At 40.7% G+C, this 15,205-nt stretch overlaps 1 protein-coding gene across 1 annotated transcript; it reads right to left on the bottom strand.

Moving 5' to 3' along the window:
• Positions 1 to 12,512: 12,512 nt before the first annotated feature.
• On the bottom strand, positions 12,513 to 14,046 carry LOC129154814 (serine/threonine-protein kinase pim-1-like). Its single transcript, XM_054735034.2, has one exon. It carries the CDS (start codon positions 13,913 to 13,915, stop codon positions 12,593 to 12,595), a length of 1,323 nt encoding a protein of 440 aa, XP_054591009.2. The 5' UTR covers positions 13,916 to 14,046; the 3' UTR covers positions 12,513 to 12,592.
• Positions 14,047 to 15,205: the final 1,159 nt, after the last annotated feature.

The following is a 15,205-nucleotide window of genomic DNA, read 5'->3' as shown; positions in this document are numbered from 1 at the left end:
TTAGCTATTTTGTGGGATATCACAAAGCTGGTCCTGGTTGCTTTATCCCTGGATGTGTGAAGCTTAGTAAAACAGCCTTGCTGCTTTTGCAACTTTGCTAGCAAAGCTTCGGATGTCCGTGCCCTCTCAGCATCAGATGAGTTCTTGTATTTTTCCGAGTGTTTCTTGTCGTAATGCCGACTCAAATTGTAGTCCTTAAACACGGCAATCCTCCCCGCAAACCAAACACACGGCTTTGCCTCAGACTTCAGTAAAAAAAAAAAAAAACTTAGCAGTCCAATTTTTGTTGAAAATCCTGTATTTGGCATCTTTCTTTATTTTTTATTTTTTTTGCATGAGCGGACATTTCTGGGGCTACAATCACCATGTCAACCGCGGGCACTTGTTGCTATACGTATTGCGTCATTGTGCACGTAAAAAACAACTTCAAAATAAAAGCAATGCAGCCATAGCCCATGCATGAGGTAAAATGAGAAAATACATTTATTTTGTAATTTCCAATTAACCTTACGCGGGCCGGTCAAAGTCAACCAAAGGGCCGTATGTGGCCCGCGGGCCGTAAAATGCCCAGGTCTGGCCTAGTAGGTGGTTGTTGTCATATATATGTCTGTAACCGCCACTGTAATGTAGCGGGATGAAATAAATCATTACAGTTTGTAATTAGAGAAAAAATACGTGACATACAAACGAGTTCTAAAGGTAATAAAATCACCACCACTACTGGTGTTGCTACAGCTATAATAACAAGTAACTCTGTTGATGTTAGCAGCTAACAAGAGGTAAACTTACCGAGGCGACTCGATGTGCTCCTGTGGAAGGAGAGTTTTGCTTACCAGAGTTAGCACTCTACGGGCCTTTCGTCTGAATTTGTAAAACACTCCCAAACCTTCCAACTACATTGCAACTCGCCACTTTCTCTAGTGACGGCTGAGCTGGATGGCCACCACTGCGCATGCACCTCAGAGTTAAAGCGGCGGCTGAGCAGAAAGGCAGGAAGCAACCGCCAAACGTGCCGCAGCAGGCGAGATAAAAATAAATTGTTTATAAAATCAGGTCTATTTTAATTGTTCGCAGCGTAGTGACAAGTCGACTAATCGCGGCAGCCCTAGCCATCTTGCTGCGGCTGCCTCGTGCTCTGTTTTGGCTTGAAAACAGAGCCTCGCCTCTGTCACTGCGCCCCAGGGCAGCTGTGGCTACATCATAGCTCACTACCATCAGTGTGTGAATGTGTGTGTGAATGGATGAATGATATACTGTAGTGTAAAGCGATTTGGAGTCCTTACTCTGAGAGGCGCTATACAAGTGCGGGTCATTTATCATTTGAGAAGGGAGGGCCTGGTCACGTAGCGTGCCCGAGTCTGTGGTTTTGATTGGTTAGGAGTAAGTAATGAGTCTAGTATGCTGCTACTCAGCGGCGGTGAGAATGTGAATTTGAGCCGGATCTTGCCGGAACAAGATCCGGGAATTATCTTATTTTGAAAGGACCGTTCCGGCAACTATCTGCTAGGATCTGGCAACTCACACGACAAACTTGTGCTATACGCAGGATTCTAATTACAGGTGAGCTAAAGGGAGCTTCAGTACCCTTTTGTCATTTTTTTCAACAGAGCTCAAACTTTTTATTTTTTTATTTTTTATCAACACTGTTTTGGAAGAATTCTGGGTGTTTTAAGTTGCTTCTATTGCTTTTGCTTTTTCGTGTCGTTGTTCTTGTTCTCAGTTACTGTTCGGGGCCTTAGAAACAGAGCCCGATTAACGGAAAGGCAAAGTAGGCACGTGCCTAGGGCCTGATTGGCTGGATGGGGACCAGAAAGAGGGACAAAATTAAAATTAAATAAATTAAAAATAAAATGTACAAATGTCCTATGATAGAATTTGTAGGTAGGACTCCTATCTACATTTTATTTCAATATTTATTAATTAACTAAAAATAGTGACAATGTTTATCTTAACCATAGACCGTTACATTAGCTACGTCACATTAACGCCAGCCCATGACAGTAGCCTACAACTTGGGCTCCACCCAATTAAGGACGTCAGAGAAGCGGTCAGAGTCAGAGCGGGACACAACAAAACTAGCAGGTGTTTTTGAGTAGGCTAACTCTCACGATGCTTTCGGGTGCAGCAAAACGTAAAAAAAAAAAATAAATGAAGAGCAACAAAAGAAAATACAGTGGGGGGCTTTACAGAAGTTTCTGTCGGGCTGCTCGGGCAGCTGTCCAACAGCTGTGAACCTGCTCGAGTCAGCAGAGCCAGAGGCCGGACCCGAGCCAGACCCAAAGGAGACACGGTCTGAAGACGCAGTGGAAGATGCAGCAGGAAATGCGGCGGAAGACGCTATAGCGCCAACGCCGTCAACATCAACGCCGTCACAGAAGGACGAACTGGAAGAACAGCAGCCAGCCAGAAGTGAGCCCAATATAGTCCAGAGGTGGAAAGAGTACTAAAATTTCCTACTTAAGTACGAGTACCAATACTTTGATAATTTTTTATTCAATTACAAGTAAAAGTACTTGCCTGAATTTTTACTCAAGTAAAAGTAAAAAGTATCGTAAACAAAATGCACTCAAAGTTAAAGTTACTTAGTTACATTTTTGTCAGCATAAGGATGGCTACATCTAAGCAGTGCTAAATCACAACGCCAGTTCACAAATCGCTTGTGTGCGCGCGCACACACACACACACACACACAAACACACTCAAACACGCACAGCTTGAAGGAGGGATTTCTATCCAATCAGTGAGAACAGGACGTGCACATTGATTGGACGAGGTTTTTCTAGGATGGTAGGTTTCAATTGTGATTAAAATTATTCTTAATTTTGAGAAAAAATCATTTTTTTAGATGCCATCAGTATGTGAGGTATCTCAATGTTTTCATGACAAAACTCTAACATGAGACTGTGCTCTAACCTGTCACATAACAAGCTAAATGAAAGTCAAACATTTCAGATGGACCGTATGACAGCTGCTAACGTTGGCCCTGCCCTACTTTACCTACTTTACAGTTCCTTTATCTGTGTCCATCCTAGACCTCCTCTCTGACCTTCATGCTTATTTAGAGCAGCTGATTTTTAAAGCTAGCAGAGTTCATCCTTGGTAGTGGGTTCACTCACTCATTTAACCCTTCACCACTGAAATCAGTTTGTTCATCCCAATCCTCCTAAATAATCCTCCAATCGTCCAACTGGAATCCTTAAGGGTCCCGTAACGTCCATCCTGTCAGAACAGGCCTTGGGAGCCCAGGTGTTACTAGAACTAATGGTGTCTCCTCACCAGCGTGAGCCTCCAAACTGTGAAGGTTGGTCTCCAAACATGAACTTTAAATTTATGCATTTATCTCCTCTTGTAACAGTTTAACATGTTTTAAAAGGCTAGTATCATGATAAGTTACACCTCCCAGACCAAAGATAAGATAAAACATTATCATAAACACTGCAGAGACGTCATTATGTATGAAATAGAAGTTATTTTCCTGAGCCATTACTTCAGCCAAGATATAAGATGCATGGATTTGATGAAACCACACTTTCTCATGCAGTTCTATATGTGTAACACGCACACATGCACGCATGCACATGCACACGCAAGCGCGCGCACGCACACACACAGCAGCATGTTAGAATCATGTGAATGACTAATTAAACTACACTGAACTGCTTTAGTAATACTTAAATCTCTTATTCTGGAGTAAAATAAAGAAACAAGCTAAATCATCACATATCTGTGGCATCAAGAAGTATCTTCTGAGTTCAAACACAGGGATGGAGCACAATGTTTACACCTGAAAAGTATCAGGATGTTTTAACTCTCAGAGGCCTGCAGGTCTTCTGTTTTATGAGCAAAGCGCTGAGAATCCGCTTGTTATGAGCGCTAAACGTTATTTTGCCGCTGCCGTGCGGAGCGGTAGGGAAACACATTTCAAACACGGAACCGAGACCAGCTACCGAACCGAGCAGAATTCTGATGACATCACACCGGTGCACGAAAGTGCGGGTTCCAACCCACAGGAGAGGAGGGAGAGAGGAGGTAAACAGCGAGTTGAGGAACTGAACTGATGTCTTTGAGCAAAAGTGTACCCCCCCCCCCCCCCCCCACACACACACACACACACACACACACACGGTTTAGACGTGGCTCTCATGCAGGTGTCTATTTCCGTTCCGACGCTGCTTCACGTAATATTTTTAATTTATTAAGCCTATAATTATTTTTATTCAGTAACGGATGTGATTTAAAATGTAGCGAATTACAATTCTTTTTAAAAAACTTACTCAAGTAAAAGTAAAAGTACAGCTTTTAAAAACGACTTAAAAAGTATAAATATACAAAAAAGCTACTCAATTACAGTAACGTGAGTAAATGTAATTTGTTACTTTCCACCTCTGATATAGTCTTACAGCAGGAGCCTCACAAGCTATAGCCATCTGATCCTGCAAAGTGGTACCAAACTGATGACAGGATGCGTGAGTACTTTGCACTAAACCATGCCTCTCAAAATATTGGATATTCTTCAGCATCGCAGAGGAAATCGAGACATAAACCGAAGCTTAACCAAGGAACATTTCTTTAGACGTGTTTCTGCTGTGACTGAGGCCCTGTTATGCTGGAAGGCTGAAGATCATCCCGAAGTGGAGCATGCTAAATGGTTTCCTTGGTAAGTGTTGCTGGTTTTATTAATTATTTTTCAAATATTTTATTAATGTTCAAATAGCATAACAAACAATAAGTTCACACTCAGAAAATTCACACCAAGTTTCTGATTCAGCAGAGGTGAAAACAGCCTGAATGAGCATAAAGCAAGATCAAAACTTAAGATAACGTTTTCATTTTATTAAAATACTTTCTTTTAAGATTATAGATTGTATTAAATTCATACTGTAATAATTTAGGCTGCATGTTTATAGTTTGTTTTTGCGCCTTTAAATCATGCTTCAGTCCATTCAAATTAATCTATTTATTCTTGAATGTCTTTCCACCATAATGTGATTAATTTGTCAACATTTATAAATGTTGTAAGTTATTGTATTTAGCAGAAAATCTTTTTAATTAAATGTAGTCATTAAATATAAACACAGCAAATAAGAGAAACATATTTGCTCTGTTTACATAGTTTAATGACACCTAGTGGTTATTTACTGGTACTACCGCCTTAACAATGACACTCCCAATAGATAAGATGAGGATAATTTATTAGCATTTAATACAGCTGTGTAATGACATATCAATTATTAATATCAATAAATAGTCTGATAGAATGTTTTACATACAAAACATGACTTACAAACAACCAATTTGTAACCAAAGACTAGGCTATGTAAAATGTGAATGAACTTTTATTAGTAACTTTGGTAAGTTTCAGATTTCAATTCATTAAATAATGGAGAGGGGGCCCCAAAAAAATGCAGCCCGCCTAGTGTAGTCCATTAATTTAATCCGGCTCTGCTTATAAATAATGTTAAAAGGAAAGTACTGTTCTTGTTAACAAAGAAGCACAAATCTGACTTATTTTCTTACAGGAATGCCACACACTTAAATCTGATATTAACTTTTGGAAATCTCAGTGGGGAAATGATGTATGGTTTGCTCATGGTTCAGATCGATCAGCTGGTGTCGGAATCCTTAAAAGTAGGTTTGATGGGGATGTTTTAAATGCTGAACTTGATCCTTTAGGCCATTATTGTTTACTTGTTGTTCCAGTTAATCGGACCACATTGCTACTTATTAACTTACTGTGAATCTACAACTTTTCTTCAGTCTTTGGAATCTAAAATATTGCATTGGCTTCAGAAATATCCTACAGCTGGAATTATCTTAGGAGTTCACTTTAATTTGACAGTAAATAATAGGATAGACAGATGGCCACCTAAAAACACCATCTCCTCACCCTCATCTACTGGTCCTCTTGGATAAATATGATCTTGTGGATATATGGAGAAAACAAAACCCTGAATCTTGTGTGTATACAAGGTCGAATAAAGACTGTTCTAGGAGGTCCAGAATTGACTATTGGTTGCTTTCTAAATTTTTAATAAACAATAGAATCTCTACTGATATTATTATTTGCCCTTTGACTGATCACAAAGCGATTAGCATGTCAATCACCTTGTACTCTTGATCAATTCCCAAAGCTTCTATATGGAAACTTAATAATTCTCTTTTGAAATGTAAAGAGGTGAATAAAATTATCCCTAACGTAATTAAAAAGTTTTGGACTAAAGCATTAACCGAAAATAAATTTAGCTGTAATTGGGAATTATGTAAATTTGAAATTGGTAAATATTTCAGGCAACTTGGCAGTAACCTGGCAAAAGCTAGACAGGCGGAAGAGGATGACGCTCTCGTTAAACTTTCTTCTTTGATACAACAAACAGTTTTTTCAGACACAGAAAGATGTGAATATCATAAACTTAAAGATAAATGAGATGAAGTGTATATATTAAAGGCTCAGTGGGCTTTTGTAAGGTCTCGTAGCAAATGGATTGGGGAAGGGGAACAAAATCTGTCCTACTTTTTTAACTTGGAGAAATTTCATCTTAAAAATCAGATTGAACAACTAAGGATTGGTAATAATAGATGACCCTCGAAAGATTTCAGAATACCGCTCAAAATTTAACAAAAATATCTATAAAACTTCTTACTGTGATTATTCTACCTCCTTTTTCTTGGACTCTGTTCTTCACTGGAAATCTTTAAATAATGATCAAAGAGATTTATGTGATGCCCCTTTCACTTATAAAGAAATTTTTCTAACTATATCTCAATTGAAAAATAATAAGTCTCCAGGAAATGATGGCCTAACAGCAGAATTTTTTTAAATGTTTTCTGAGCAGTTATCTCCTTTTCCTAACTGAAGTGTTTAAAGAAATTATTGATATACAATCTCTCCCCACCTCAATGACTCAAGGCATCATTTCTTTCATTCCGAAGCCCAAAATGGATCTTCTATCTCTTGATAACTGGTGTCCTATACCTCTACTGAATATTGATTATAAAATTTTACCTTTGCTCGGGAGAGCATGCGCATGAGCTGACGGCCCGATCACCGGACACACGGCGGCGTTTTGAAGCAGATGACAGCTTGTTAATCAACTTCCACAAACAATTAAGACAGATTTTCACCTAATTTACTCACTGACAACGCAAAAAAAAAATCAATAAATCTGGTAAATATAATACACTCAACCTGGAGGTAAGTGGAGAAAATTTGCAAATATATATTGACGAGGTTTTTGAGATTTTTGTCATGGGACCGAAGAAAGCAGCAGCAGCTGAGACAGAAACACCTGGGACCAAGTGGAGCCATCCCCAGGACTCGCCCGATAAGGATGTCTTAGATTTACTACAGTCCATAGATAAATGACTTCTGGGGAATCCTGGGAAATGAAGTCACTGCTGGCGCTGGAATATATTCTGCTTTTCAGAGCGCAGATGACACAGTTTTTGGAGAAATTACTGCATAGCAATTTCTCATGAGGGCAGAACCTCAACATTCCCCCTTTTGGTTTCGGGGATTGCGCCAAAGCTCGATCGTCGGAAGCACAGATGGGTTCTTCCCTCAGGAATGTTGGTCGACTTGATCGTCGGAAGCACAGATGGGTTCTTTGTCTTTGGTCTTTGTCTTGGATCCTGGTCAGGCACAAAAACAAAAGAGGATAGGAAACGGGATAGTCCCCACGCGCATAACGAGAAGGTGCCACCCACGCAGGTGGTACGCAAATTCTTCCAGGGATGTCGTCGTCCATGCGAGAGGTAGTAGTCTTGAAGGAGGGAGGCCGGCGGGCGATTAACTCCATGAGGGGACAAAAGGGGCAAGGATCAGGCAGCCCACAATCCATGGGGACAAGGGAACAGGGATCAGGCAGTCCATGGGGACAAGGGGACAGGGATCAGGCAGTCCACAGTCCATGGGCTTAACAGGGGCACCCGTGAGGGGATAAAAGGGGCATATCACCGCCGGCCTTACAGTTCAGTTCATGGGGCACGCGGTTATGTACGAGGTCCACAGTTCGCATTGGCCTATGTGGTCCCAAGAGTCCCCCCTTTTTGGTCCACAGGGTGGATCAGGACAGTCTTTGGGCTAAAACAAGGACCATAAAACTAAGAGGTACTACATTGTGCTGGGCGGCTGACAGATTCACTGACAGACTGAGCTGGGCCGGCACATAACCACTAGCTAAAATGTGACCAAGAAACAAAAATATAGAACCCCCCCCCCCCCCCCCAAAAAAAAAACATATCATAACATCCAAGAAAATTCATAGCAAGCCTGAGGTATCATAAAATACATTCTTAGGTAATACGTTCAGTCAAGGCCGGATTAACCATATGGGCAACTGGGCAATTGCCCAGGGCCAGGGGCGGCATCAGGCCCGGCTACTTGGGCTGAAGCCCCGGATGTTTCATGAAAAGCCCCGGATCTAAATCGCGGAAGTAACATGCAGTACCAAAGTCCAACAGAGAGGGAGCAGCTGGCAGTAGTTTGTATACAGCCTGCCTGAGCCTCCACCACTGAAGAAGAAGCCCTTCAGCAGCCGGCGTCTTCTACACTCTCTGCCTGAAACGCATGAGTGAAGATGGACATGAAGACGTTTTTTAGACCAAAAGTACCGCGACAGAACCCCAGCTTTGATGATACTGGTGTTGACTCAGGTTTGTGAGTCTTATTTGAAAATATTTGTTGTGCTGCTGGTTTGCCTAAAGTTAGCTTACTATCAGGTAAATTTGTTGGAGAAAGAAAGGGAATATTTACTATCATCTCACACTAAACACTAACAGGAACAATACTCTGCCCTGAAAATGCTTAATATGTAGCTTCAGATTAAAAATTATGTGGTACAAGACATATATGATGTTGACTAGTGCGTGTCACGTGTGTGTGTTAAGCCCCGGATTTCTTCAGTCCTAAATCCGCCCCTGCCCAGGGCCCACGAATTCTAAAGGGCCAAGGGCAGCAAGGGCACGAGCAAAATACTGTATCTGTAATCTCCCGCTTTATATTAAACTAGGGTGACCGTACGTCCTCTTTTAAAGTTAAAGTCCCATTAGTTGTCACACACACAGGTGTGTGTGCGAAATTTATTCTCCGCATTTGACCCATCCCCTGGGGGAGCGGTGAGCTGCAGACAAGTCGCGCTCGGGAACTATTTGGTGGTGTAACCCCCCAATCCAAACCCCTTAATGCTGAGTGTCAAGCAGGGAGGCATTGGGTCCCATTTTTCAAAGTCTTTGGTATGACCCGACCAGGAGTCAAACCCCTGATCTCCCAGTCTCAGGGCGGACACTCTACCACTAGGCCACTGAGAAAGGTGCCCACTTTTCACTCTCTGTCCGGGGCGTCCGGACTGGGGGTTCTTGATGAAAATGTCCGGCTTTTCATCCAGGAGCAGGGATCGAATTATGGGGGAGCTGGATATCCTACACATCCAGGGGAGCCAGAAAAAAGTTTTCTACCTATATTACATCATTTATGGACTCTTTTGAGCAGAGAGCACAGAGAGCGGCTCAGCGATGATTGTTGTGGCGCAACGCTCCTGGCTGCTTTTTCCAGCGCACGGTCCATTCTCAAAGTGGCTCAACCAAAAAACTATGATTAGCACACGATCGTTCATGTCCGCACATGTTCTCTGCTTTCTGACTTATTTGTGTCTGAAGCGCTCTGCTACTGCGGAGCTCATCACCTGTGCGGCGGTGATTTCACCTTACTGACGCAGCATCGAAACGCACTCTCCGCTTTGCTGTCAGGAGATCTTTGATCTGCTCAGAAGTAACTGATGAGGTGAAAAAGTAAGAATCCAGGCAGCAGTTTTTCTGGAGAGTTTAGAGGAGATGCAGGAAGATGAGAGACAAACAGGACGGGAAAATAGTTCAATAAAAACAAGAAAACAAAACAAAGTGTTGAAAAGTAAAATGTAGGTAGATTTATCTCCACTACACGTTTTAAACTGCATAAAGCAATAAGTTATACACATGTAACATGTACACATTTGATACAATTCAGATCACCTTCAAATAGGGATAGGTACCTTTGACATTTGAATCGATCCGGTACTAATTCCCGGTACCTACGAATCGATACCGGTACTTAACGGTACCAATTTTCGATACTTTTGAGTGTTTATTATTTTAATTTTCTTTTATAATTAAATATATATTTTTCTCAATATATAACAATTTTTGATATATATCACGATAAATAACATTCAACTGTTAGTATTTTAACGTCGTCCTTGTAGTTTTATAAGCTGATAATTAAACTGAAGCAAACATCTTTACTGTGAACTAAATTTACTGTGTATCTTCATTCCTTTTGCCGTCCTTTTTCATTTAATTTTTCCTATTGGGAAGTTAGAATTTCCGAGGAGAAAGCGAACGCACCATTAGCTGATAACATTGGTAGAAATGGAAGCTAACATACCAAGCTAATGTTATCTTGAACAGTTTATTTAGCTGCTGGAGCAGATTAAAACGATGATGCCTCACACTTAGATCGTTGTCACTGGTTTTGTCTTCACCCAATCACCCGTCGCATTTAGTAAAGTGAAGCCAAACTTTAGAGCGTGTTCTTCTAGTCTGGAATTCGGAGTTCCGAGGAGAAAGCGAACAATATATACTGTATGTGTGTGTGTGTGTGTGTGTGTGTGTGTGTGTATATATATATATATATATATATATATATATATATATATATATATATATACACACACACACACACACACATATGTATATACATATATACACATATATATATGTATATATATATATATATATATATATATATATATATATATATATACACACACATATATATATATATATATATATATACATATATATATATATATGCGTGTGTGTATATATATATATATATATATATATATATATATATATATATATATATATATATATATACGTTTTATAGAGGCTCAAATCAGTTTTAGACTGCTGATTAACTGCATTGTAGGTCCCCTACAAAAGAAGTGTGTTAGCTGGGTGTAGGTGTAGTTTCCCCTCCTTGTCTCGTTGTAGATCGCCCCCTGGGGCTGAGGACTCACCTCCAGCAGTGGTGCCCCCAGAAACTTTCCACAGTGGCAGCCAGATGGAGCCAATGAAAACTTTGGGGTGGAACACCAAATTGGTTCCTGCTGGTCCCTTTCTGTCTCAACAGAAACATCCAATAAAGTATTTTTTCTTTCTAAATGATGAGCCTAGCTAAATAAGACATAGGCGATAAGTTGAAAACGATCAAACACGACTGTCTCTGTCGGTGTCTCACTGAGAACTGAACATTTGATGAACTGTAGGACAAAAGAACTCTATTCTGCTTTGATGTGATGACATCACAACACAGCATGATGACATCATAAAGAATCTGGGTATAGCAGGGCCATGTGTACACTTTTTGTTGCAGCCAGGTCATTTTCTCAATACTCGAGGACGCTAATACGTTCATGTGATTCTCAAATCCAGTCCTCGGGACCCCCTGCCATACATGGTTTCCATATTGCCCTCTCAGTCACCACACACACTTGACTTCAATGAATGGGTGATTAACAAGCATCTGCAGCACTTGATCTCTTCCTTCATGTAAATGTGTTTAAAACCATAAATGAATGAATACCTCATGTAATGTTTCATCTGTGTCACAATTTCAACCCCTCCTCTTTTATCCGGGCTTGGGACCGGCAGAAGTGACACAGAGAGGGGCACTCTGGCAGAGTTAGTTTTATTTATTTATTTATTTATTTTTTCAGTTGGATAACATTTTATTCTCCATCTTTATTTCACTTAATTCAGTTAACTTATATATAACCAATTTGTTAAACAAATCCTCTCAAGGCACTTTAAAGTGCAAACACTACAGTTGAAGCAAATTAGTGAACAATTGATTGAGTTCATTATTCTGATTAGTTGAATGTCTCTATGTAAGGAAACCCAGTTGATTGCTGTAAAGTCACTGACTAGTCAAGTAAGTGAATTTACAGCAAGCGTGTAGCGACAGTGGAGAGGAAAACTCCCCTTTAATAGGAAGAAACCTCCAGCAGAACCTGGCTCAGTATGAGTGGCCGTCTGCCACGACCCACTGGGGTGCTTACCTGGTTGAACATGTTAGGGTTGTAGGGTACGTCCTAAACACAAAAGCTGAGTTAATCTGAAAGAAACAATCAGCAGTTATGATGTTTCAGTTTTCTATCTTAAACATGTTACACCTGCTTTCTACACCTGAACCCCTAGACCCTTTTGTGGGAGGTTCGTGATGAAAAACAGCTTTCCTTTTGGCAGAAGACGATCCATTCTCAGGAACCAAAAATCAGCATTCCTTGTCTGGAGTTTCAGATCCCTCACCATCAAAGGAAACGATTCTCTTTGAGAAGTTGTCTATTTATACATTGTTAGGGTTGTTTGCGGAGAGTTTGCCTTCATCAGAAACCTTTTTGTGGGAGGTCCAGGGTCTGAAATGGCTTTCCGTTTGGTTGCTGAAACTAAACCACGATTCTCTGACAAATGCGGTTGTTCCATGCTAATATGAGTCTCTGAATCTTTAACCAGAGCTGGAGAATTGGGTCCAGAGCTTTGAAGACTAGTTTCTGTTTTACAAAAGCCAAGGGTGACACTGGAGCTCCTTTAAGGTGGGACGCCACCCTGGGCTCAAACAGAAACAGCTCTTTAGGAATCTCTTACAGTCTGTAGAGAGATCCGTCCTGATTCTGAGTTCGTTGTCGAGTAACTTTCTTGAGTCAAACAAACTTTCGTGGAGCATTTCATAGAGAACAACTCCCACCTGCCACACGGTTGCTGGTCCTGCCTCATAAATGCATTCAGAAATATACTCAGGAGGGGCGTGTTTCGCTGTGCCGTGGAACCAGCCGTCTTCATATTCTGTGTTGGTGAAACAACTCAGTCCAAAGTCAATCAGTCGCAGTCGCGGGATTTCTGATCCTGTTTCAATCAGAATATTTTTTGGTTTAATGTCTCTGTGGAAGATGTTGGTGTCCTCCAGATGTTTGACGGCATCAACCAGCTGTTTTATAATAGTTTTAGCCTGATTCTCCTGTAGGGGCTCTTTGTTATTTTCAATAAACTGTGAGAGGTCCACTGCAGGCACTGGTCTCTCCAACACTAGAATTTGTTCCTGGTCGAAGTCATACCAGTCCAGGAGGGAAATTGGGGCTGACTTCCCCACCGAATCAGCTGATTCTGTCTGGAGTTTTAGTATGGCGGCTACCTCAATGGTGAGGTGCTGGCCGTTCTCGTCCGTATCTGTCCAGACTACATTTTCCTTTGGTATATGTTTGATTGCCACAGGTAAATTGTCTGCCCTGCGGTAGCCACCATAAACAGATCCACAGCCGCCCTTTCCGAGCTGATCTTTTTGCTTGTATTTTGCCTTGAACTGATCTTTGGCTGAAAGCGAGGGACTCTCAGAATCAGACAGTCTGAGTCTCTTTGCTGGACTTCCAGATCCCTCACCATCTGGGGAGCGTGACCTCTTTGAGACTCTGATTGTCTCATCCAGGTTATCTCTGGAGACACTGCCTTCATCTGAAACCCTAGACCGTTTTGTGGGAGGTTCGTGATGAAAAACAGCTTTCCTTTTGGCAGAGGACGATCCTTTCTCAGGAACCAAATATCTGCATTCCTTGTCTGGATTTTCAGATCCCTCACCATCAAAGGAAATGGATTTCTTTGTGAATTTGTCAATTCCTATAATGTTCTGGTTGTTTTCAGCGAGTCTGCCTTCATCAGAAACCTTAAACCTTTTTGTGGGAGGTCCAGGGTCTGAAACAGCTTTCCGTTTGGTTGCTGAAACTAAACCACGATTCTCTGACAAATGCGGTTGTTCCATGCTAATATAAGTCTCTGAATCTTTAACCAGAGCTGGAGAGTAACTCTTTTGTGCAAAAGAATCTCCCATAATGCTAAATAACACGTAGACGATAAGTTGAAAAACTATCGAACAACGAGCAAACACGACTGTCTCTGACGGTGCGTCACTGAGAACTGAATGCTGATGATGGAATTGATGATGATGATGATGAAGATGATGATGTCATAAAGCAAAGTTCTAAAAGAGGAAAACTCAAGGGAAAGAGCAAAGATGAGGCTGATGCTGCTTTTTGGCGGCCCTTATTGCTCTCCACCCGAGGATTATATCCTTTTTAGTTTCTTCTGATCCGACCCAAGAAGTTCCAAAGACCAGCTTTAAAAGTCAAGGGGATCGCTCCTTCCAGGTTGTTGTACCCTGGCTTTGGAATGAACTGCCTTTAACCTTATGTAGTATTGACAGTCTGGTAACCTTTAAAAAAACAGCTGAAGACCCTTTTATTTAAAGCTGTTTTTACCAAAATGTTTTGTTGTCCTATTTTTTTACTCAAATTTGTAATCATTTTTTATTGGTTTTATGATATTTTATAATTTTATGAGTTTGTTTTATTTGTATTTATTTCCGTTTCGTTTAAGATCATTATGATTTTATGACTTTATGATTTGTTTTGTTGTTGATCTATGTGAAGCACGTTGTAATTCTCTGTCTGTGATGAATGCTAAATAAATAAAATGTACTTACTTTACTATTATTCTTCCAATTACTTTTACAAGCGGTCTGATGAACCATGGCGAAACTATTAGCAAAAAACACTGAAAAAAATCATTTTCAGTGTGTGTATGTCTCATTTTTCAAAATAATAACTAAATATGCAAACAATTATTTACTTACTGTATTTATTAATTATATGTAATGATAAGGTAACCACAGTATCATTACACTTGTACAAACGGCAGCGTGCACCCCTATGCATGTTACATCAGAACGACCAACTCGGCCGTGGGAAGTGTTGTATTGTGATATGTGGGTGATAAACCAAACATCACCCCAATATTATGATTCTAGGCTTCTATACCACTTGGCCACTGTCTTGTGCCAGCAGCAGGAACCCTTTTAAAAATGTCTTCAGGAATTTTCTAGTTACTTCTTCTTCCACTTCCTCTTCACCAGAGAAAATTATCTCTTGATTAGGAGTGTGCACCCTCACAAATGTTACATCAAAACAACCAGCTCAGCTGTGGGAAGAGTGCTGTTATGATTTTGGAGTGTTCACCCCTACATCACCCAAGTATCATGACTTGGTGCTGTAACACAGAGGCACTCTCTTTTGCCAGCCAGCAGATCCCTTTTAAAATTTCTTCAGGAAATTACAAGTTAATT

Source organism: Nothobranchius furzeri, chromosome 7 (genome assembly GCF_043380555.1).
Source record: "Nothobranchius furzeri strain GRZ-AD chromosome 7, NfurGRZ-RIMD1, whole genome shotgun sequence".
NCBI lineage: Eukaryota > Metazoa > Chordata > Actinopteri > Cyprinodontiformes > Nothobranchiidae > Nothobranchius > Nothobranchius furzeri.
This window is presented reverse-complemented; position numbering and strand designations above follow the sequence as displayed.

Coding starts and splice junctions, on each gene's coding strand:
- LOC129154814 (XM_054735034.2), bottom strand. CDS start 13,915: ATGGGAGATTCTTTTGCACAAAAGAGTTACTCTCCAGCTCTGGTTAAA.